The sequence below is a fragment of the Stenella coeruleoalba genome, assembly GCF_951394435.1.
Source record: "Stenella coeruleoalba genome assembly, chromosome: 12".
NCBI lineage: Eukaryota > Metazoa > Chordata > Mammalia > Artiodactyla > Delphinidae > Stenella > Stenella coeruleoalba.
This window is the reverse complement of record NC_137158.1, coordinates 19,125,585-19,147,786: the sequence shown is the minus strand read 5'-3', so window position 1 is coordinate 19,147,786 and position 22,202 is coordinate 19,125,585. Positions and strand designations below refer to the sequence as shown.

The window sequence follows — 22,202 nt, the reverse complement described above, 5'->3', positions numbered from 1 at the left end:
TAAGTGTCTGAATGGCTAAATCACCTTAATTGCTTACTGATTTGTAGACAGAACCCCACATTTATTGTTAATTTCAGAAGCACTGCTTAAAACAATTCTGAGCTGTTTCCTTCCTTTGACATTCACTCTGAACTACACTTTTTTTTTTTTCAGAAATTTGAGCAGACCAGAACTAGGCGTCAGTTTTCAGCTTCTGTACCACCCACTGGTTGACATGCTGGCCAGTGTGTTCTTTGAGTCCAGCCATAGTGAGAAGGATCTCCAGGTGTCCTGGGTCTGCTACAGTTGTGCCTCATCAGTTAATTGATGGCGAATTGTGCCTCATCAGTTAATTGATGACAGCCTTTTAAAACAGCTAGTGTGGCACAGTGGCTGTTGGATTTAAGAGTCAGATGGACTTGATGTTTTAATATCAGAACTGACACTAGGTGTATGAACATAAGCAGAGTACTTGCTCTGAATCTCAGTTTTCTCAAAGTAAGATTGGAGTAACCATCGGATTATTAGTTAGATAGATAACGTGTGTTGTGAGGATTTACCGAGGTGAGGTATGTACAACACCTGGCCCAGTGCCTGGCCTTCAGTAGTGGTCACCAGTGAAACTGCCCGGCCAACACTGTCTTTTGTTGGGGGAAAAGCAGCTTGGTTTACTTCCTCACCTCACCCTCACAACTGCACAGATGGCTTATTATTTGTTTTTCTTTCAAGGAAGACAATGGTGTAAAATTGGTTGATCCTTTGGGTGAAATGTTGGCACCGTCCTGGGAGGAGCATGCTACCTGTTTGGCCAACGCTGAGGAACAAGATTTGCCGAGAGTGTTGGTGGACATTGGCGAGAAAGCAGCTGTGAATCTGCACCAAGATGCCTTCGTGGTGATTGGTAGAGATACCAGGTGACCATCAGAGCTACTGGTGAAAGCTGCTTGGGAACACCACATAGATGGTTGCATCTGTTTTAGCGCCCAGGACAAATCAAAAAAGTCGAGGAAAGTGGAACTGCCCTGAGAGGCTTCTCCACGTCCTGGTCTTTTCAGTAGGATGCAGGAGCTCAGTCACTACTGCAGCTTGGGCTTTGGAGTCTGAACCCCAACTCTCACACTTACTGTACGGGTTGAGTAGGTCACTTAACCTTTTGGAGCTTACCTTTACTCACCTGTACAATGTTGATGATGAGCCTACATCATGCAGTCCTTCCTGAGGATTACATGAGTACGTGCAACACACCTGTTTCCTGGCACAAGAGAAGCACTTAGCAAATGTCTCCCATCCCTTTACTTCTGTGGGTTTAGGTTTTTCCCCCATAGAGTAAGAACATGTGATTGTAAGTCATTATTTTTAGAGGTTTACTTTATAGCCTGTGTTATTGTTGGTTCATAGGTCATTTTTCCCTTGCTGGAGTTCACTGGAAAGCATTAACCATCTATATTATTTCTGCGCATTTGTCACGTTTGGCAGCGCTTACCTTCCTTTTCAAAAAGGTGTTATTGTAAAATGTTAGATTAAAAGTGTACTTTGAAACAGAAGCATTCTCTTTTGCATAAGATCTGGTTTTAGCCAGAGATTCTTTCTAAAGGAAATTTCTATTCCGTCTCCGAATGGCCTAGACTGGTGTTTTACCCTTAGTGTGTTACCAGAGGGACTTCCAAATACCATTGTTTGTGGATTTATAGGTAACAAAATAGCCAAGTGACTTATGTTCTGAAGCAAATTATTATCTCACAGTAAAGTCTTGCATGTGTATTGGGTTGGCCAAAAGGTTCATTCGTTTTTTTCTGTAAGATGGCTCTAGTAGCTCTTAGTTGTCTTTAACGTCATTCGAAACAGTTTTGTTAGATTGTGTGTGACAGCTGTCATATCAGCGTGCATTTAAAAACAGACATCAAAATTGGTGAATTTTTGTATAGCCATTTTAATATTGAAGATGGAAGAAAAACAACATTTTTGGCATATTATGCTTTATTATTTCAAGAAAGGTAAAAATGCAACCGAAACGCAGAAAAGATTTGTGCAGTATGTGGAGAAGGTGCTGTGACTGATCGAACATGTCAGAAGTGGCTTGCAAAGTTTCGTGTTGGAGATTTCTCTCTGGACGATGCTCCACGGTCAGGTAGACCAGTTGAAGCTGATAGTTATCAAATTGAGACATCAATTGAGAACAATCAATGTTATACCACGCGGGAGATAGCCGACATACTCAAAATATCCAAATCAGGTGTTGAAAATCATTCGCACCAGCTTGGTTATGTAAATTGCTTTGAGGTTTGGCTTTCCACGTAAGCTAAACGAAAAAAACCTTCTTGACGGTATTTCCGCATGTGATTCACTACATAAACGTAACGAAAACGTTCTGTTTTTAAGACAAATTGTGACGGGCGATGAAAAGTGGATACTGTACAACAATGTGGAACAGAAGAGATCGTGGGCAAACGAAATGAACCACCACCAACCACACCAAAGGCCCGTCTTTATCCAAAGAAGGTGACGTTGTGTATAGGGTGGGATTGGAAGGGAGTCCTCTATTATGAGCTCCTTCCAGAAAACCAAATGATTAATTCCAACAAGTACTGCTGCCATTTAGACCAACTGAAAGAGGCACTCGATGAAAAGCGTCCGGAATTAGTCAAGAGAAAATGCATAATCTTCCATCAGGATACCGCAAGGCCGCATGTCTCTTTTGATGACCAGGCAAAACCTGTTACAGTTTGGCTGGGAAGTTCTAATTCATCCGCCGTATTCACCAGACATTGCACCTTCGGATTTCCATTTATTTCGGTCTTTACAAGATTCTCTTAATGGAAAAAATTTCAGTTCCTTCGAAGACTGTAAAAGGTACCTAAAACAGTTCTTTGCTCAAAAAGATAAAAAGTTTTGGCAAAGTGGAATTATGAAGTTGCCTGAAAAATGGCAGAAGGTAGTGGAGCAAAAGGGTGATTACGTTGTTCAATAAAGTTCTTGGTGAAAATGAAAAATGTGTCTTTTATTTTTACTTAAAAACCGAAGACACTTTTTGGCCAACCCAGTATTTGCCTCTTGTCTATTACCTGGTTTAAATGATCTAGAACATCTTTTTCTACAAGGCAGTTATATATCTTACATATCTTATTTTCAGATAGATAGAAAAATAATTTATTCTGACTTTTTAAAATGAAAACTAAAAAAAAAAAAAAAAAAATGAAAACTAGATTGTGTACGCTTGGTGGTTTAATACCCAGCCCTGGGTTATGCATGCTCTGTGGTTTCAATACTATTGTTACTGTTCTCAGGCAGTGTATGTATTGTTACAGTCAAACTTGAAAAGGTATTTAGGTAGGTTAATTAGTGTATCCTTTATATCTATTTCCTAAATGCATTTAAAAGCCAAACTCTTTCCAAGAAATATATTGTGAAAGGCTAATGGAAAATGCCTACACTTCACCCGTATTTTCAGAGTTTTCAGGCTTGGCAGGTTTCATTTAGTTCAAATACAATGGACTTGTTATTCTGAAACTGGTAGCACAGAATTTCTGCATTTGCTTTTAGAACTAGCAGCTCAGTTGGTCTTGGGATGGGATGTAATATTTTCTTCCTTTTCTTTCCTAGGCCCAGCAGTGAGAAACTTTCACAGTCTGTAATAGACGGTGTGACTGTTTTAGGAGGTCAGTTCCATGGTATGTATTTATCCTGACTTGTAAATTAATCTTTTAAAAAGTTTTATAAAAATATCACAAAATAAATATATATTTAATTTAGAGAAGTTTGAAACTACAGATAAACAAAGTTAAAAAAAATGGACTCCTAGATATAAACTACTAGCTTTTTAAGTTAAAAAAAGTTAAAAAAAATTTTCTGGGCTTGCGTATTACATTTTACCTGTAGGAGATAACATGTAGGCAAGGCTGATCTTAGACAACTTCCTTTATAATCCTGAATTTCCTGATATAAAAACCCCTGGGGGGACTTCCCTGGTGGTACAGTGGTTAAGAATCTGCCTGCCAGTGCAGGGGACATGGGTTCAAGCCCTGGTCCAGGAGGATCCCACGTGCCGTGGAGCAACTAAGCCCGTGTGCCACAACTGCTGAGCCTGAGCTCTAGAGCCCATGAGCCACAACTGCTGAGCCTGTGTGCCACAGCTACTGAAGCCCACATGCCTAGAGCCCATGCTCCGCAATGAGAGAAGCCACTGCAATGAGAAGCCTGCACACTGCAACCAAGAGTAGCCCCTGCTCGCCACAATAAGAGAAAGCCCCCACGCAGCAATAAAGACCCAACACAGCCAAAAATAAGGAGATTTTTTTTGTGTGTGGTATGCGGGCCTCTCACTGTTGTAGCCTCTCCCGCTGTGGAGCACAGGCTCCGGATGTGCAGGCTCAGCGGCCATGGCTCACGTGCCCAGCCGCTCCGCGGCATGTGGGATCTTCCCGGACCGGGGCACGAACCCGTGTCCCCTGCATTGGCAGGCGAACTCTCAACCACTGCGCCACCAGGGAAGCCCAAGTAAATAAATTTTTTTAAATGTTTACCAAAAAAAAAAAAAGCCCTGAGGTAACTTGAAGATGTTCATTCTGGGGAGTTTTTGTCAATATCGGGTATTCCCGAATAGCTGATCACTTGTGGAGTCAGCTGTTAACGGGTCAAATAACGATGGAAAATATCTTTGACCTACTTGTAATCATGATTTGAAGTTCTGACAGGTGGTCTTTCTTATTGTATCAACTGAAGAAGAATTAAATGCAACAAGACAGGCTGGAATCCTCTTCTCATGTTGGTTGTGCACCATGTGAATGCAGTGACTCCACTGTGCTTGGAGGTGAATTTTCCTGGTGTCAGATCGCTCTCATTTAAAATACCTTCTCTTGATCCCCTCAACCTCCTGTGTGTTCCCTCATTCCCAGTTAACCTGGCCTCTTCCAGGACTCACCTGGTTTGCTTCTCTGTTTGCTCTTCTGGTCATTACTAAGCCTACTGCCGGTGAGTCTCCATCCTTGCCTCTGCAGGGAAATGTCTCCCCCAACACTCATCTGTTATAAAGCGGGAATTCACCTGGGGCCTGGGCTTCCCGGGGCGTGTTTGGTTAAGCTGCAGGGATCCTGTGGGCCTCTGGATACAGCGTGCTGTGTTACCTGCACATGCGCTTTTCTAGGGAGAGGAGTCATAGCTTTTGTCAGATACTCAAAGGGATCTGTGATCTAAGAATAACTCTCAGAATTTATATTTTAAAGTTTTTATTTCAGTTGATGTCTGTGAAGAGACATCACCTGAAATGACATCAACAGTCCACACTGTGACCTCTCCCTTTCTTTAACTTCTACTTCCTTGGCCACTGTTGCATATTGGTCTTGTCCACGGGCTCCTCTTCTGTCTCTCCTAATGTGGCATTCCTCACTTCTCGCTTTCATTCTGCCTCATTTCTGAATGAGTATCTTTACTGCCATAGCTCCAGCTGCATATATTCTTTTATTCATTCACTCATCAGTTCATCTGCCATTTTTGACTACCTGCTACATACAGCCCTCTAGGAGTCTGTTACACTGCGTATCACAACCTACAGTAAGAAACCGATTTTGTATCATGACGTGTCTAGTGTGCTTGTGTGTATGACTGAAATGAAAGTTTCAGTGAACCGTACTTACCCATACTCAATGACATGTGTTCATCTGTTCTGTTAAAAAAATGCAGAAATGATGGCTGGGTCTACTAAGTAGATTCCATGACCTGTTGACAGGCTTGGTGTGAGGTTTGAAAGCATTGGTCTGAGTGATGTCTCACCCTGTCCCAGACTGTGTTCTTTCTGTCATCCCCAGAATGGTTGAACTTTCCAGTACTGTCATTCTATCTCTAGAACCATCACTTTTCTAGGGTTTTAATCTAGAAAAATTTGAGAGTGTTTTTTTTCTTTTCTTTAAACCTTTTGCTCATTTTTCTCTTCAGCTTAGTGTATTTCAGGAAATGAAAGATGGTTAATGTGACTGCAGCACAGAGAGACTGGGGGAAGCTAGTAGAAGATAGGGTGAGGGAGGTAAGCAGGGGCCAAGTCATTCCAAGCCTTACAGGTCGTGGTGAGAATTGGGGCTTTACTCCAAATGCAGTGGGACTCTGTTGAAGGGCTTTATGCCAGAGAATAGGATCACATTTTCACTTTAAGTCCCTTTGGCTTGTTGTGGGGGGACGGGGGGGGGGGGAGAGAGAGAGGCAGGGGGGAGAGAGGGGGGAGAGAGAGGGAGGGAGGGGAGAGAGAGGGAGGAGGAGAGAAAGGGAGGGAGGGGGAGAGGGAGAGAAGGATGGGGGAGAGAGAGGGAGTGGGGAGAGAGAAGGAGGGGAGAGAGGGAGAGGGGGGAGAGAGGGAGGGGGGAGAGAAGGAGGGGGGAGAGAGGGAGGGAGGGGGAGAGAAGGAGGGGGAGAGAGAAGGAGGGGGAGAGGGAGAGGGAGGGAGAGGGGGAGAGAGGGAGGGAGGGGGAGAGGGAGAGAAGGACGGGGGAGAGAGAGGGAGAGAAGGACGGGGGAGAGAGGGAGAGAGAGAGGGAGTGGGAGAGAGGGAGCGGGGAGAGAAGGAGGGAGGGGGAGGGGGAGGAGAGTGGGAGGGGGAAGAGAGGAGGAGGGAGGGGACAGGGGAGAGAGCGAGGGGGGAAGAGAGAGAAGGAGGAGGGAGGGGCAGGGGGGAGAGAGGGGGGACTGTGCAGTAGTTCGTGCAAGACTGATGCTAGTGAGAGAAATGGAAAAAGGTGGAATTAGTAATGAATGCAAAGGATTTTGTGATATGTGATGAGGCTAGAGCTGTGAAGAATGGCTTCTAGGTTTCTGGGTTGTTCCGTGGAATAGATGGTGATGCTTTTTACTGAGGAGCTGTCTATAATAGTCATTTAGTAAATGTTTATTTGGTAATTTTGATATCGGTCACAAAATCCTTTTGTCTCATCCTTCAGTATGTGTCTTTGGAATATGGTTTTTCTCTCCTTACACACTTCCATTAAGCTAGTCTAAGCTCTTACTCACTATTTTTGAGCTTTTCCACCTCCTCTCACCTAATCCTTATATCAGAGCCAAAGTTGCCTTCACACAATACCGTTTCTGTTACATAACTGCAGGGCTCAAGAGCTTAAAGTGACTTTCTGCTTCCAGTCCAAGCTCTTGTGCTTGACTTTGAAGACCACTGAGGGATTTCGTCACGGAATATTGATTGGATCCTGGTCCACTTTTGCTGTTTCTCTTGCTTCTTGCTTATGGTGCCTTTCTTGTGTGTTTAGCTATTTTTGACTGTAAGCTGTTTTCTGGGAAAATTATTTGTGGGACATTTTTGAGGTTTATGATAAAGGTGTATTTCCCTGGCTGAGTTTAGTGTTTGCTTCTGCTGGGGCCTGGGGGTACTACCTGGCCGGTGGGTGACAAGGTTCTTTGATGCCAGGGCTCTTCTGATCCCGTGTTTACGTGAATTTGAACTGGGTGTCTGTGGGAGGCCTGTGCTTGTGGTGACAGCTCTTCGGGGTGGGCTTCCCACTCTGCTCTGCTCGGCGCCAAGACAGCTTTCTGGGGAGTAGGCCCTGGGGGCTGATTCACTTCTAACCCACTCTTGCACCGAAGAGTAGTCCTTTTTTTTTTTATTTAATTTTTATTTTTTATTGGAGTATAGTTGATTTACAATGTTGTGTTAGTTTCAGGTACACAGCAACGTTATTCAGTTACACGTATACATATATCCATTCTTTTTCAGATTCTTTTCCCACGTAGGTTATTACAGAATATTGAGTAGAGTTCCCTGTGCTATACAGTAGGTCCTTTTTGATTATCTGCTTTATATATAGTATTGAATAGTATGTGTATGTTAATCCCAAACTCCTAATTTACCCCTCCCCACCATGTTTCCCCTTTGGTAACCATAAGTTTGTTTTCTAAGTCTGTGAGTCTATTCTGTTTTGTAAATAAGTTCATTTGTTTTTTTGTTTTAGATTCCACATGTAAGTGATATCATATGATATTTGTTTTTCTGTCTGACTTAATCACTTAGTATGATAATCTCCAGGTCCATCCACTTTGCTGCAAATGGCATCGTTTCATTCTTTTTTATGGCCGAGTAGTATTCCATTGTCTTTATGTACCACATCTTCTTTATCCATTCATCTGTCGATGGACATTTAGGTTGCGTCCATGTCTTGGCTATTGTAAATAGTACTGCGGTGAACTTTGGAGTGCTTGTATCTTTTCGAATTATGGTTTGAAGAATAGTCCTTTGGGGCTTCAGCCTCATGAGAGCCTGTTCCCCCAGTTGCACATCTTAGACCAGCATGGACTGTTTGCACTGAGAACCATTGCTCAACTTCTTATTTAGAGGAATGTCCTCAGAGCAAAATTGGCTTCCCTTAGCTCACATCCTGGAGTTCTCTTCATGTAAATTTTGGCCTAATTCCTTTGTAATGTTGGTACTGTAATTCTTTTTAAAAAGAGATTTTTCTCTTACTCAGCATTTTTGGTTGTCTTCGGGAGGAGGGTTCATCTGAATTACATAGTTTGTAATGTTACTGGAAAAAGAACTCAGTTATTACTTTTCTACGTTGCTCTATTTTTATACTGCTACCCGTCTATACTAAATGATTGGTTTTTGCTCTCAGTAGTAGTTCATATTTTTTTTAGAACCAAGTATGTGTCCAATGTGTGCCTTTTCCACCACCAATTAATTCTGACACTATCTACCTGGAATTAGGGTCACATCCCACAGGTTAAAGGCTCAGTGCCACAAGCCTTGCCCCTCCCCTCTTCAGATGCCAGTCACCTGGGCTTCTGTTTTTTTTTGCGGTACGCGGGCCTCTCACTGTTGTGGCCTCTCCCGTTGCGGAGCACAGGCTCCGGACGCGCAGGCTGAGCGGCCATGGCTCACGGGCCCAGCCGCTCTGCGGCATGTGGGATCTTCCTGGACCGGGGCACGAACCCGTGTCCCCTGCATCGGTAGGCAGGCTCTCAACCACTGCGCCACCAGGGAAGCCCCTGGGCTTCTTTTTTAATTAATTAATTAATTAATCACCTGGGCTTCTGACAGCCCTCTCCTTGGGGTCGATTAATTTGCTTAGATAGGCTCATAGAACTCAGGGAGGAAATGTTTTACTTACTAGATTACACGTTTATTATAAAGGGTATAACCCAGGAACAGCCAGATGGTAGAGATTTATATGGGAAGGGGCGTGGAGTGTCCGTGCTCTCTGGGCAGGCCACTGTCCCCAATCTCCACTTGCCCACCAAACCTGGAACCCCATCCTTCAGGGTTTTTGTGGAGGCCTCGTTACATAGGCATCATTGATGAGATCGCTGGCCATTGGTGTTTGAACTCGGTCTCTTGCTGCTCCGTCCTCCCCTCCCTGGAATTAGGGAGGAGATGGGGACGACTGAAAGTTTCAGCTCTCTAATCCTGTGGTTGGTTCCCTGGCAGCCGGCCCCATCCTAAAGTGTCTGAGGGCTGTCCAAAAGTCACCCCATTAACATAAGAAAAGAGGGTTTAGAGGCTGTGCCAGAAATGGGGACACAGACCAAATGTATATTTCTTATTATAAATCATGATATCACAGTGTGACATGTAGTTATAATGATTTCAGTGGATGTTTATGCATATTTCCGGATAGTTTTCAAAGTTAGTGTTTCTTGTGTTTTCTGAGATGTCTTACTTATTTATTTATTTATTTTTTTGCGGTACGCGGGCCTCTCACCGTTGTGGCCTCTCCCGCTGCGGAGCACAGGCTCCGGACGCGCAGGCCCAGCGGCCGTGGCTCACGGGCCCAGCCGCTCCGTGGCATGTGGGATCTTCCCGGACCGGGGCACAAACCCGCGTGCCCTGCATCGGCAGGCGGACTCCCAATCACTGCGCCACCAGGGAAGCCCGAGATGTCTTTTTTTGAAGAGGATTTGTCACCCTGAAATTCACACAGTATGAGTCCTAAACTTTTCTTCTTTCTTAAGGAATGTGGTAAATTGCTTTTTGTATTTCTGTGACAGATTATGGTTTGTTGACGACGCCCCAACTGCACTACATGGTGTACTGTCGAAACACCAGTGGCCAGTATGGAAAGGCAACCATAGAAGGTTACTACCAGAAACTCTCTGCAGCCTTTGTGGAACTTACCAAACAGGTGAAAATCTCTTGAACGTGGTTAGAGTTTAAGCAGATGACCAAAATAACATCAGTTGAACAGTTTATTTTAATTAGATATTTGTTACCCCTCCTCCTCTTCCAAAAATGTGGCGTGTCTTCTTTTTCTTTTTAGCGCTCTGCAAGGTCTGGGCCTTGTATCCTGCTAACTCTTTGTTGGCATTTACTCGGCAAGGCGTGTAATATGTTCTGAGCTCACCGGGGGAGAAGAGTGGTGTACTTGCGGTTATCGTTGTGTTCATTCAGAGGAATTTGGTCTTAGAGTTACTGTAGGTGCTGTTGGCGTCATACTTGAGGCACCTACTGTTGAGAAAGCCTTTCTTCGAGGTGAATTAGCTTCCTAAACCTGAACGAGATTTGAGGGGTGTAATTCATTTGATTGGCAAATATCGATGTATGTCATTGTCAGGCATAGTTAAACAAAACCAAGCCTTTGCTCTCAGAGAACTTACATTCTGGGGTGAGATGGGTAGGAGAGGAGACTGACAGGAGAAAAGCCAGACATGCCTGGTGGTGTAATATGCTCTGAAGAGAAGGACGGGTGTTATGACTGCTCACTCATCTGTGTACTCATGCCCGTATTTGAATGCCTGCCGTGTAATACAGACTATAATATTGTAAGAGACCTTGCTTCATGGAGGCTAAATTCTAATATAGCTTCATTTCCATCATTTATTCAGTCAACGCAACTGTTCCAGTGTCTGTGTCTGAAAAAAGGTGTTTTAACATTTTACTTTGGTATTTTACAATTTTCATCTGAATGTGTGTACCCTTTTGTTTCCTGGGTTAAAACAGACGAGTTATAACTGAAATAATGGAAGATGTTTATATATACATGTATATGCCATGCTTCACTGTTACAACTTGAAATTTTTCTTGCGTATGTCTTTTCCTTTTCAGGCCTCCTGCAGTGGAGATAGCCAAAGAACACTTAAGGTTGACTGTGCGAACGGCATAGGGGCCCTGAAGCTGAGAGAAATGAAACACTACTTCTCCCAGGGGCTGTCAGTGCAGCTGTTTAACGATGGGACCAAAGGGAAGCTCAATCATTTATGTGGGGCTGACTTTGTGAAAAGTCATCAGAAACCTCCTCAGGGTATGTGAAAGATGTGTTTTTCGCGCTCTCCCTGAAACCAGTCTCACAAACAGAGCTGGCCAGGTGAGCTGGTCCTGGCCCTGCCGCCGTTACACATCCGGGCCTCTTCCCGCTCTTCGGTACCACATGGAGCACAGGCTGCTCTCTGCCTGCAAGTCACAGCACTCCTCACGGGGCGGAGCGCAGGAAATCTGGTGGAGAAAGCAAAATCAAGGTGGGATTTTAGAGCAGTGCTCTCAAGCTTTAGCAGGCATCAGAATCACCTGGAGGGCTGGTCCGCACACGGATTCCTGGGCTTTGTCCGAGGGTTTCAGTCTCTGTAGGTCTGGGGTGGGTTTGTCCATCCGCTGCTGTCATGGCAAAGGAACAGCCACATTGTCTAAGATTTGATGTGACACAGCTGTTGAGGTTTCAGTAACTTTACACAAGTTACACAAGCCATTGGTCTCACAGGTTATAATCCTTTGCTCTTAATGACCAGTGTTTCTTGTTATTGATGGTGTTAACAAATAAAAATCACTTTTTTCAGGATTCAAGCACATACCTCATCTACTGCCGGTTATTTTTTATATGAGAAAGGACATTGTGGTGCTAGGGAAATTGCATTCAATTCAATACGTGTAGCTCTCAAAACACTATGTGGGAATCTGTATTGCCAGACCTCTGGCTTGTAAAATGGAATTTTATTTTAGTATCGTATCGGGTTTCAGCTTAGATTGATTGTGAATGCTCTTTTTTCACTTAGCTGTGAAAGAGTTTGCCCTGTATACAGTAAACCTGTATACTATTTAAAGCTTACGACATTGGTTTTTGTTTGGAAGGATAATTATTTTTATGTTCTTTCCATTTAAATGAATCCTCTTCCCTTGATTTTGAAGCTGTTATCTCCATTCAGGTACAGAAACAATTACATATGTTTATGTAGCGCTTCAGACAGGAGAAATGATCAGGATTCTCCTCAATGACAAAACACTCCAATTATTTATATTTGATTGTACCCTCTGCTTGATCATGTAAGGATAGTAATGGTTCTTTATCTGCAGTTATAAAGACATTTATTCCTTTCAGCTGGGCTTCAGTTTACAAATTGGGAGAAACTTTGTTCAACTGACATTTGATTTTTGTAAATCTTGAGGACAGGCTCTATTTGCCTAGCACATGTTTAATTTTGCTTAAGCCCTGGAAGGATAATTTTAAACACCTCTTGAAAAGTCGTAGTAGACGTGCTTCCACGTAACACAGAAGGTCACTTACGATCAATACTTAACCGCAAGAATTTTCCCTTGTAACTGGTGTGAGAGAAAAACCGAAAACTCTTTACACTGAATTTTATCCCCCTTTCTTAGACTGAAGAAATTTGAATTATTTTGAATTATTCAATTAATTTGAATTATTCATTTTGAATTATTCTGTGTGGCAGGAATCGAAATGAAGTCCAATGAAAGATGCTGTTCCTTCGATGGAGATGCAGACAGAATAATTTACTACTACCATGATGCAGATGGTCAGTTTCATCTCGTGGACGGAGACAAGATAGCAGCACTCATTAGCAGTTTCCTTAAGGAACCCCTGTTGGAGGTATGGTGCGGGGGCGGACTGCCCTTTCAAGCAAGACTCACTGGGGAGATTGTTCTGTATCAGGCAGTCATTTGAATGTCTGAGGCATGATCGTGGGAAGTGGCCAGAAAACACAGAGAAGTGGTCATTCCAGTCATTTCAACACTGGGGCTCTGGTTTGGAACTTGAAGAGAGTAGTCTTTTCTTTTTTTAAAAAAAATTTATTTTATTTATTTATTTTGGCTGCATTGGGTCTTTGTTGCTGCACGCGGGCTTTCTCTAGTTGCAGTGAGTGGGGGCTACTCTTCGTTGCTGTGCGCAGGCTTCTCATTGCGGTGGCTTCTCGTTGCGTGCAGAGCACAGGCTCTAGGCGTGCGGGCTTCAGTAGTTGTGGCACACGGGCTCAGTAGTTGTGGTTCCAGGGCTCTAGAGTGCAGGTTCAGTAGTTGTGGCACGTGGGTTTAGTTGCTCCGCGGCATGTGGGATCTTCCCGGACCAGGGCTCGAACCTGTGTCCCCTGCATTGGCAGGCGGATTCTTAACCACTGCGCCACCAGGGAAGCCCAGTCTTTTCTTTTTCATACTGGCAAAAAGTTTCATGATTTGCAGCTTTACGAAGTTTTGGTTTCTTCATAACTGATATTTTAATGAGGGTTCCACGAACATCATTCCCCAGAGCCTCAAGTTTAAATAGAAAATCTCCTCCTCTGAGGGATTTATTTACTACGATTATGATAAGCTTAGTAACGTGAGATTTATTTTGTTATGCTCTTTTGGAAATCTCAGGTTAGCTGTAAGTATAAAATGTAATGATAATTATCACAATCGGGAAAATGTGTACTTTAGGAATTCAGTGTATACTTTTATTAAAAACGAAAGAGAAAGAGATCAAGAAACCACAGGTTTCTTTGAAAAGGATTCCTTAGCAAACAAGATGTCCTTCATAGGCGAATAAACTGTGGTCCATCCAGACAATGGAATATTATTCAGCAGTGAAGGAAAAAAGAAAAAAAAAAGATGTATCAAGCCATGAAAAGACGTGGAGGAAATTTGAATGCATGTTACTAGTGAAGGAAGCCAATCTGAGAAGGCTGTGTATTTTAGTATGAGTCCAACTACATGATATTCTGCAAAAAAATCCCGCAGAGACCGTGGAGACAGTTAAAAGATCAGTGGTTGCAAGGGGCTGGGGGGAAGTGGGTGCTGCGGGATGAATAGGTGGAGCACGAGGCTTTTTAGGGCCGAAAACACTGTATATGATACTGTAGAGAGGGAGACGTGTCCTTACACATTTGTCCAAGCCCGCAGAATATACAGCACTAAGGGTGAATCCTGATACAAACTGTGGAGTAACAGAAACGAAATCAGGTGATTTAAAAAAAAAAAAAAAAGGATTCCTTGTACAGTTGCTTTAAATAATGCTCAGAAGTACTTTATCTTTTTTTCTGGCATACATGTAAATTTTTGGTGAGTTGTTTATTGCATAAAACTAAGGCACAGCTGATCTGGCTGATAATTTTGTCATCCTTTAGAACTCTGATTATAGGTTTGCTTTTGTAGGGTCTTTACTTTTGATGGCAAGGTAATTGTCCTTGTTTTTGTCCAGATTGGAGACAGTTTGAGTCTTGGTGTCGTACAAACTGCATATGCCAATGGAAGTTCAACACGCTACCTGGAAGAAGTTATGAAGGTATTGAAACATTTCCATTTTCAGGTAGCTTCTTCATCATTATCTTCTATTGTAAGATGCTTCTGTGAGGAAAATAATGCCCTCACAAAAATAAATAGGTTGAAGTGCACGAAGCTGAGCTGTTGTCTACTTAAGGATAAACAGAAATCAAAAATAAGAAAAAGTTCAATTGTCCCTAATGCAAAAAGGGAAAGAGACTTTCCTCCCTCTTTTTTCTGAGAGTATTTCTTTTAGAAAACTTACAATTTTTTCCTCTGTCCTTTTGAAATTAATATCAACCTTTTTAGGTGAAATAGGCCAGTTTTACAGTTCAGAAGTGTTTACCATAAGGGCCTGGAGTCACCTCTTTGAAATATAAACGTCAAGGAAGATAGCATCCCATGCCTCAGCCTCCTGAGAGTTTCACCTAGCTACCACTTAGAGCCAGACACCTGTCTTCTTGACAGAGAGAGATGAGAAGTTGTATTATTCCTTTGCAGAAGGGCAGTTAGCTGACACCAGTGGCCACTCCACTTATCGGGTAGATTTAGGACAAACTCCGTGTGACAGAAGGTACTGTGATGTCTTCCTAAGAAGTAGGCTTATTCAATAGATATATCGCCATGGGGTTTTGTAGCGGGGAACAGAGACTGGGCTCATCTCCTAACACAGCAAGGAAAAGTGGGGATTTTGTAGCCAAGGAATAAGGTGTGAGGGAGGGGTTGGTGCATGGGAAAGTACGAAGAGGGACGGGGGCGGCTAGGGGGGATTCTGGCTAAACCAACCTAACAGTTGTTTTGCTGAAGGCAGGCCTGGGTGATCAGTTGCTACCGGGTAGGGACTTTGGTCAGATATTGAGGGTGGGGGATTCTGGCTGAAGTGAGTTAGCAAAAGATTCCTGATAAAATTGGGCTCTTGCAGACACGGCCAAGGACAGGACCTATTCAGGCTCAAAGGAGCCTCCCTCACGTTCGGTTGAGGAGAGATCTTGGTCGCTAGCTATCTTTAGCTCTGCAAAAGGGTGGGATTTCTTCCTGTCTCGCCGTCTCTTAGCAGATTGCCTGAGATGTGCATCACAGTCTGGCTTAACGCTTACTCAGTAATAGAGCCTGTCTTATTCTTCTTCTGTGGAGATGTTTTCTGGATTGGTGGGAGATTTTGTTTCTGATTTTTTCCCCAGCATCCACCAGGTAGGTGACTAGCCTCTGTACCATGCTACCCGCTTTAAGAGTTAGAGGCTGCAGGGCCCAAGTTGGGTCTTTTTGCCTTTATTCTTTTTTTCCCTGGCTAGTGTAATATTTTCCAGCATTTGTGTATCCATTTTCAAATGTCTGCATTTTAGTAGTTTTTGTGGCCATTCTATTGTTGTTAAAGCAGGAGTGACAAAGTCAGGTTCCTTTAGGATCTGGATGGGGGCAGTGAACGAAGCCAGCGGGCAGGCGAGGACTAGGAAGGTGTGCCAGGCCAGCTGCTGCCCGCTCTGGGCAGTCTTCAGGAGAAGCTGGAAGTCTGAATTGTTGTGTGAATTGCCTGCCTTTTAAGTCTTGGCAGCTGAGTCAGAATTTAAAAGAAACAGTGGGTAGTCCAAATAAAACACGCCTGGAGGCTGCTGGTTTGTGCCCTGATTTAAATATATGGTCACAGTAAACTTACTCAAGGGACGCCAGCTGGGGCCCAGTTGCCTGCCTTTCATAGGGATTCTGTGTTAGGGTTATTTGAGTATTTTCTTAATTTCTGTCTCAAAACTTCCTTATAGTAAAATGCCCTGTTGAAGAAACAACATCAGAAGCTACTCCTTCTCAACACATTCTCTTATGGGTTAAATATTTTCAGCACTAGCCATTCCTGAGCTCCCCTGAATCCAGTTAAATGCCAGGCTCATTTGAGCTTGCTTTCTTTTGCAGTTTTGCTGCCGTCTTTCCTTAGCCATGCTTGTCTCGCAGATCCATCCAAGGCTTTCGCTACCCACTGTTCCTGTCCCAACCACCGTGATTTCTTACTGGGATTAGCCCTAGAAACCGCCTAACCTGAGCCAGGGCTTAGCAGACAGTGGCCTGTGGGCGACGTGCAGCTGGCCAGCTGTTTGTAGTGTTATTGTAATACAGCCGTGCTCGTTTGTTTTTGTATGGTCTGTGGCTGCTTTTGCACTACAGTGGCAGAATCGAGCGATTGTGACAGAGACCACATGGCCTGCAAAGCCTGAAATATTAGTTATCTGGCTCTTTATAGTAAAAGCTTGCAGACCCCCGCTCTAAGCCATTCTCCACACTGTAGCTACACGGAGCTTTCAGAAACAATTATATCATGTCACTCCCCAACTTGGGATCTTTCATTATCTTGTAAGGGACCTCTCACACTCTCACCCTGCTTTTCTCACTCCCCCGCAGTGACACTTAACACTTAGTATTTCAGTTGCTTAGCTGTCTTCCTCACTAGACTAAGCTCCGGAAGCTTTGTTCCCTGGGATGAGAGGTACACAGTGAATATCTGCTGATTGAATAACTGCTGTTGTTTCTTTAAACATGTGTGTTACAGGTACCTGTCTATTGTACTAAAACTGGTGTAAAACATCTGCATCACAAGGCTCAGGAATTTGACATTGGAGTTTATTTTGAAGCCAACGGGCATGGCACAGTAAGTTCTCGTAAGCAGTGGCATCTGGCTTTAGCTGGCGCCTCTCTCCAGTGATGGAATTCTGTATCTGGGTAGTAATAGGTAATATTCCACTTTGTTGAAATGATTGGGATGGTGATTGATAGAATAAGATTTAGTTAATATATTATTATGTTCTGTGAAACTATGGCTCTTTTAGGTTATAATGATCTTCGAGTGTGAAGAGATAATACTAATTTGTTCCTATAATATAGTTTTTTCAGAAACATGGCAGTTCTTAATTTTCCTACAACCAGACGGTCTATACATCCTATTTAAAATATTTTCCTTCAACTGGCCATACGTGGCAAAAGGAAAGTTCAGTAGCTGTGGTGAATTGAAAAGTGTTGGAAAGGTTGAGAGTTAAGTTACTAGCAACTAAAAATGAGTTTAAAGTAATTAGAATTGGCATATAAAGTTTTTTATGGCTCTTAGCAGAGAAAATTTTAAAGGTTTGAGATACAATTTGCGTATCATAACATTCACTATTTTAACGTATATTAATAGGTCTTTAGCATATTCATAACGTTCAGAATATTTCTTTATTAAATGTTTTTTTATACGTAGCCTCATTTCATAAATGGACTTGAAGTGGCTAACAGAAAATTTTATCTAGGTCAAATAATTTTCATTAATTCAAAATTGGCTTCTAGAGGCCATGAATATGAGAAGAAAAACGAGTTCCTAGAAAATGCAATTAAAATATAACTTCAGTGATCTAATGCAGGGGTTGGTAAATTATTTTGAAGGGCAGATAGTAAATATTTTAGTCTTCACAGGCCATAAGGTATGTCGCATCTGCTCAGGTCTCCTGGTGGAGGGTAAATGAATGGAAATGGCCGTGGTTCCACAAAACAAGTGACCAGTGTGCATCTTAGTTTACCAGCAAACTTCTTTGTATATCATCAAGTGGCTGAATGTAGTGTAGCTCTTCCTCTTTAGTGTTGGGCCTCCGAAGGCACTAAAATCATGCATGGGCGAGGCAAGTCAGAAGGGCAGGAATCCTGAGCAACATGATGTTTATTATACTAAACATCCATGGCACTGTTTGCCATAATGTAATATATAAGATGAACCTCTTTTCTACTTTTGCTTAGTTTATGTCCTTAAAAACTTAGGACAAGAAAACTGTACTAATTGCAGTGAGTTATATTCTTCAAAGTAAAATGGATACAGATAAGGCAAGGCTTAAGGAACCCTGGTTGCCCAGCACTGGTTCAGCTGGCTGAGGGCAACATCATAAACTCACCATGTGCATTCTCCTTTGCCAATGGGATATTTTATTTGTAATCTTTACATTTTGATAACCCAGTTTTATAATCCATGAAGGAACTCCCCCCCACCCCCCTTGTAATATCTTCTGAGTTCTGATTTGGTGTTTTATACTAATTTCATACATTCTAAGGCTGCCATTTTCCCCTCAGTTTCTCCAGCGTCATGGAGAGTTTCAAAAGCAGTTTAGTTGGGATGATGGTACGTAAGACTGAGGCATGGATAGTGTTTTCTGATTTTTGTTACGCTTTGATTGTAGGTTCTATTTAGTAAAGCTGCTGAAATGAAGATAAAACAACTAGCAAAAGAATTAGAAGAAGATAAGAAAAGGAAAGCTGCTAAGATGCTTGAAAACGTGATTGACTTGTTTAACCAGGTCAGAACCGAGGGGGTGGTGGACTCTTGGTTACTTTTACATTATTCAGAAGGTGGACAGAATAACGTGCTGTATAAAACATCAGAGTGGAGAAGTTGTGGCGGCTTCCTTGCAACAATTTAGATTTATACTGAAATGCAGTGACAATGTTTATGTGCTTCATATTTTCAAGTAATGAGTAGCTTATAGCTGGAGTCAACAGATTCAGCTACTAAATGTATCTAAGCATCTGTTTTGAAACCAGCCTTCTCAAGGGAATTCAGGAAAAATAGTCTCTGACAAGGCACATATGTGGGTCAGATTATTGGATTGGAGTGGAGAATATGGCAATGGAAGAGCAAAGTGTAGGTCAGCGGAAAGCAAAAGAACTAATATTTGAGGGTCCTGCACATATTGGGCACTTTCCATACCTCACTGTGTAATCCTTGCAGTAACAGAGGGAGAGGGGTCACTATAATTCCTGTTTTATAAATGAAGAAACAAAGACTTACTTAGAGCGACTCAGTGGCACAGTATGGATCCAACTTTAGGTGTGTCTTACCACCAAAGCTCCTATTTCTCCACTTTACCATGCATGAGGCCTTCCATCATCGTGGCAATAGTGTCTCAAAAGGGATCTAGTTGTAAGTAAAATTTTGAGTCATACAGTGTTAATGCTGGAACCTTAAGAGTTCGTTACACTTCACAGATGAGCAGGAAGATTAAAGGCAGGCTTGTCTCAGTATTCTTGGTAGACCTGTTACTGCTGTCTTCCATGGATACCTTTTTCCCTCGTTGTAGTTTGTATTTACCCCCGTCAGTTACCTGCATTGGGGGCGGGGGTGGGGTGGGGAGGGCAGCCAGGACATGGCGATTGGTTTTCTGAGACAGAAGCATTCATATCCACGCTCTGCTTGTATTCTGCTTCTGCATCTTGCAGGCAACTGGTGATGCTATTTCTGACATGCTGGTGATTGAGGCAATCTTGGCTCTGAAGGGCTTGACCGTACAGCAGTGGGACGCCCTCTATACAGATCTTCCAAACAGACAGCTCAAAGTTAAGGTGTGAGCGAGATTTTAAAATTACTTCTTTTCTGAAAATTAACTAAAACAATTGCATTCTGTAAATAGATATTGCATAGAAAAGACTATTTTCTCACATCTTTAAAAATTACAGAATCGCTCTTAACCATTCTATTGTTATTTAGAAGTATCTGGTTTCTAACTTTAGTATAAATGATATTATGTATCACTTTAAAAGATTTTATTATAAAAAATTTAAAAGATACATGTGTAGAGAGAACAGATTTCAACAAGTGCCCTCCATGTCCCTAATATTATTTTGAAGCGAGTTCTGGATAGCCTGTTGATTGAACTGTAAATATTTCCTCTGCATTATTCTTGGTTTACAGAGTACTTCCAGAGGCTAGATGCTGACAAGTAGAATCTGTGGGCTGAAAGAGAATTTTTAAAGGCATTTCAGATAAATTGCTGGTTGATTTCTATACAGATTTATACCAGATTACACATTCACCAACAGAATTTTTGAAAGACAGAGATATGGAAGCCAGAGCTCACAGAAACGGCTGCCGATTGTTCAGATCAGTTTTTTCCGGAGATTCTTATGACCCTCTTTTTTTAAATACCTAAGATTATTTGATCAATGATTAAGTCATACAGTACTTACTGGCCATTGTTTTAGTAATAACTGTAATACAGTGTGGAAATCTCAGTGCTGTACTCTTTGTGGTACAGTAAGCTGAAATGTGGGCCTGTTCCTGTTGACATGAAATGGCCATAATCTTTTGGTGGGAATTAGGTTGAATGGGTTAAGCTTGTGAAAGGGAGTGTGATATGGTAACAAATGAGAAATGCTTGTGCTTAGGTTGCAGACAGGCAAGTTATTAGCACCACAGATGCCGAAAGACAAGCAGTTAAACCTCCAGGACTCCAGGAAGCCATCAATGAGCTGGTGAAGAAGTACAGGCTTTCTCGAGCTTTTGTCCGGCCCTCTGGTACCGAAGACATAGTCCGAGTCTATGCAGAAGCGGACTCGCAGGTAAGCTGGGACAATTCTATTGGAGGAATGTGCAGTGAGAGTCTAACATAGGTGGAGGAGGGCAGGCAGCAGGAGAGAAAACTATTTTAATGGTGTTGGAATCTCTAATGTGTGAGATTAATGGAGCCTTTTAGGTTATTTTCATCAGTAGTAGTTACACAGTTGAACAGAATTCCCCCATATATTTTTCTTATAATTTATTCTAATTTCCTGAAAGTGTCATATTTCTAACTGCTGCATGAATAACTAATAAATACTTAGTGTACTAAACCGTACTTAGTTTGACACATATTAAGCATATGCATCCTGAAGTGGAGTATACCTTTTTCCTTCATTTAAAAAACATCCTGTTGCTTTATGAAAATAGCTGGTTAGTTCAAGTCCATTTCTAAATCAACTGGTACCGTCATCCATACTGCTTGAAATTCATCTTTGTCTCTGGACTCTTCAATTTGTTTTTCAAAATATTTCCTTTAAATGACAGCCTTGCTCTGTGCCTCTGTTTTCTTGATAGGGTCAAAGACTTAAAAGTGTTTGCTCAGCTGAGGCAGTTAGAGTGGGGTGACTAGGTAAATAGCTCTCAGAAGGAGATATTTACCGTTAACTTATACAGTAGCTTTTCTGCAGAAGCTTAGGCCGTCCCAGAATATACTGAATAAATATCCCTAGTGGATGAGGATGGGGCCTTAAGAGTTACTTACTCTTTAGGCTGGTTGTGGCCTTCTTGCCTTTAAGGACTAGGTTCTGTTGAATTTATTCAGAGCTTTAGCATGATAATCAAATCAGCTTATAAAATTAGTTAACTAGGAACTTACCCGATTTAGAAGACTGTGACTTGTTTTCCATTTATCTGAGGGTCTTGTAATTTGTTACTGAAAGATGAAAAAAAGTTCTCATTTGAATATTTGTTAGTGAATCAAAATCAGAAAGCTGCCTCCCCTAAAGTTGCAAGTAACCTGGTAGATGCTGTGTCTTTCTCATCTAATATCCTTTCACGTAATTTGCAGGAAAATGCGGACAGCCTTGCATATGAAGTGAGCTTGGCAGTATTTCAGCTGGCTGGAGGGATTGGAGAAAGACCTCAACCAGGTTTCTGAGGACAATTTTTATATTTTTTAGAAACTAGACTTTTAAAAACTTTTTATTGTGACAGGCTCAAACACATAATCATAAGTGCTTAGTCTGTACCTTACTGGAGTATTTCTAGATCTGATTATTTTTCTTAAACACTACCAGAATCATTCTTTAGAAATAGGTAAGCCCTTATACTTGTTAAAATTTAGTTTTTTTAAAAACTGAAATTTACCCCTAATATCAATCACACTAATGTAAACTGCTGGAGCTTAAGTATATGATTCAGTCATTAACTTTATAATATATGCAAGGAAAAATTCATGAAGGCTGCTAGAAAATTAAACTTTATTTATTACCAATTCCA

General features: G+C 42.1%; 1 protein-coding gene across 3 annotated transcripts in view; it reads left to right on the top strand.

Annotated features, from left to right (window-relative positions):
- Positions 1–22,202, top strand: part of PGM3 (phosphoglucomutase 3) — a 25,362-nt gene extending 3,160 nt beyond the window's left edge. For all 3 annotated transcript variants that reach the window (XM_079938777.1, XM_079938776.1, XM_079938778.1), the window contains exons 3-13: positions 709–893; positions 3,580–3,647; positions 9,952–10,085; positions 11,006–11,201; positions 12,622–12,779; positions 14,364–14,447; positions 16,962–17,060; positions 18,610–18,726; positions 19,646–19,768; positions 20,591–20,764; positions 21,772–22,202. In XM_079938777.1, coding sequence (XP_079794903.1) covers positions 709–893; positions 3,580–3,647; positions 9,952–10,085; positions 11,006–11,201; positions 12,622–12,779; positions 14,364–14,447; positions 16,962–17,060; positions 18,610–18,726; positions 19,646–19,768; positions 20,591–20,764; positions 21,772–21,861 — 1,428 coding nt within the window. In that variant the 3' untranslated portion in view covers positions 21,862–22,202. The remainder of the gene's footprint in view (positions 1–708; positions 894–3,579; positions 3,648–9,951; positions 10,086–11,005; positions 11,202–12,621; positions 12,780–14,363; positions 14,448–16,961; positions 17,061–18,609; positions 18,727–19,645; positions 19,769–20,590; positions 20,765–21,771) is intronic.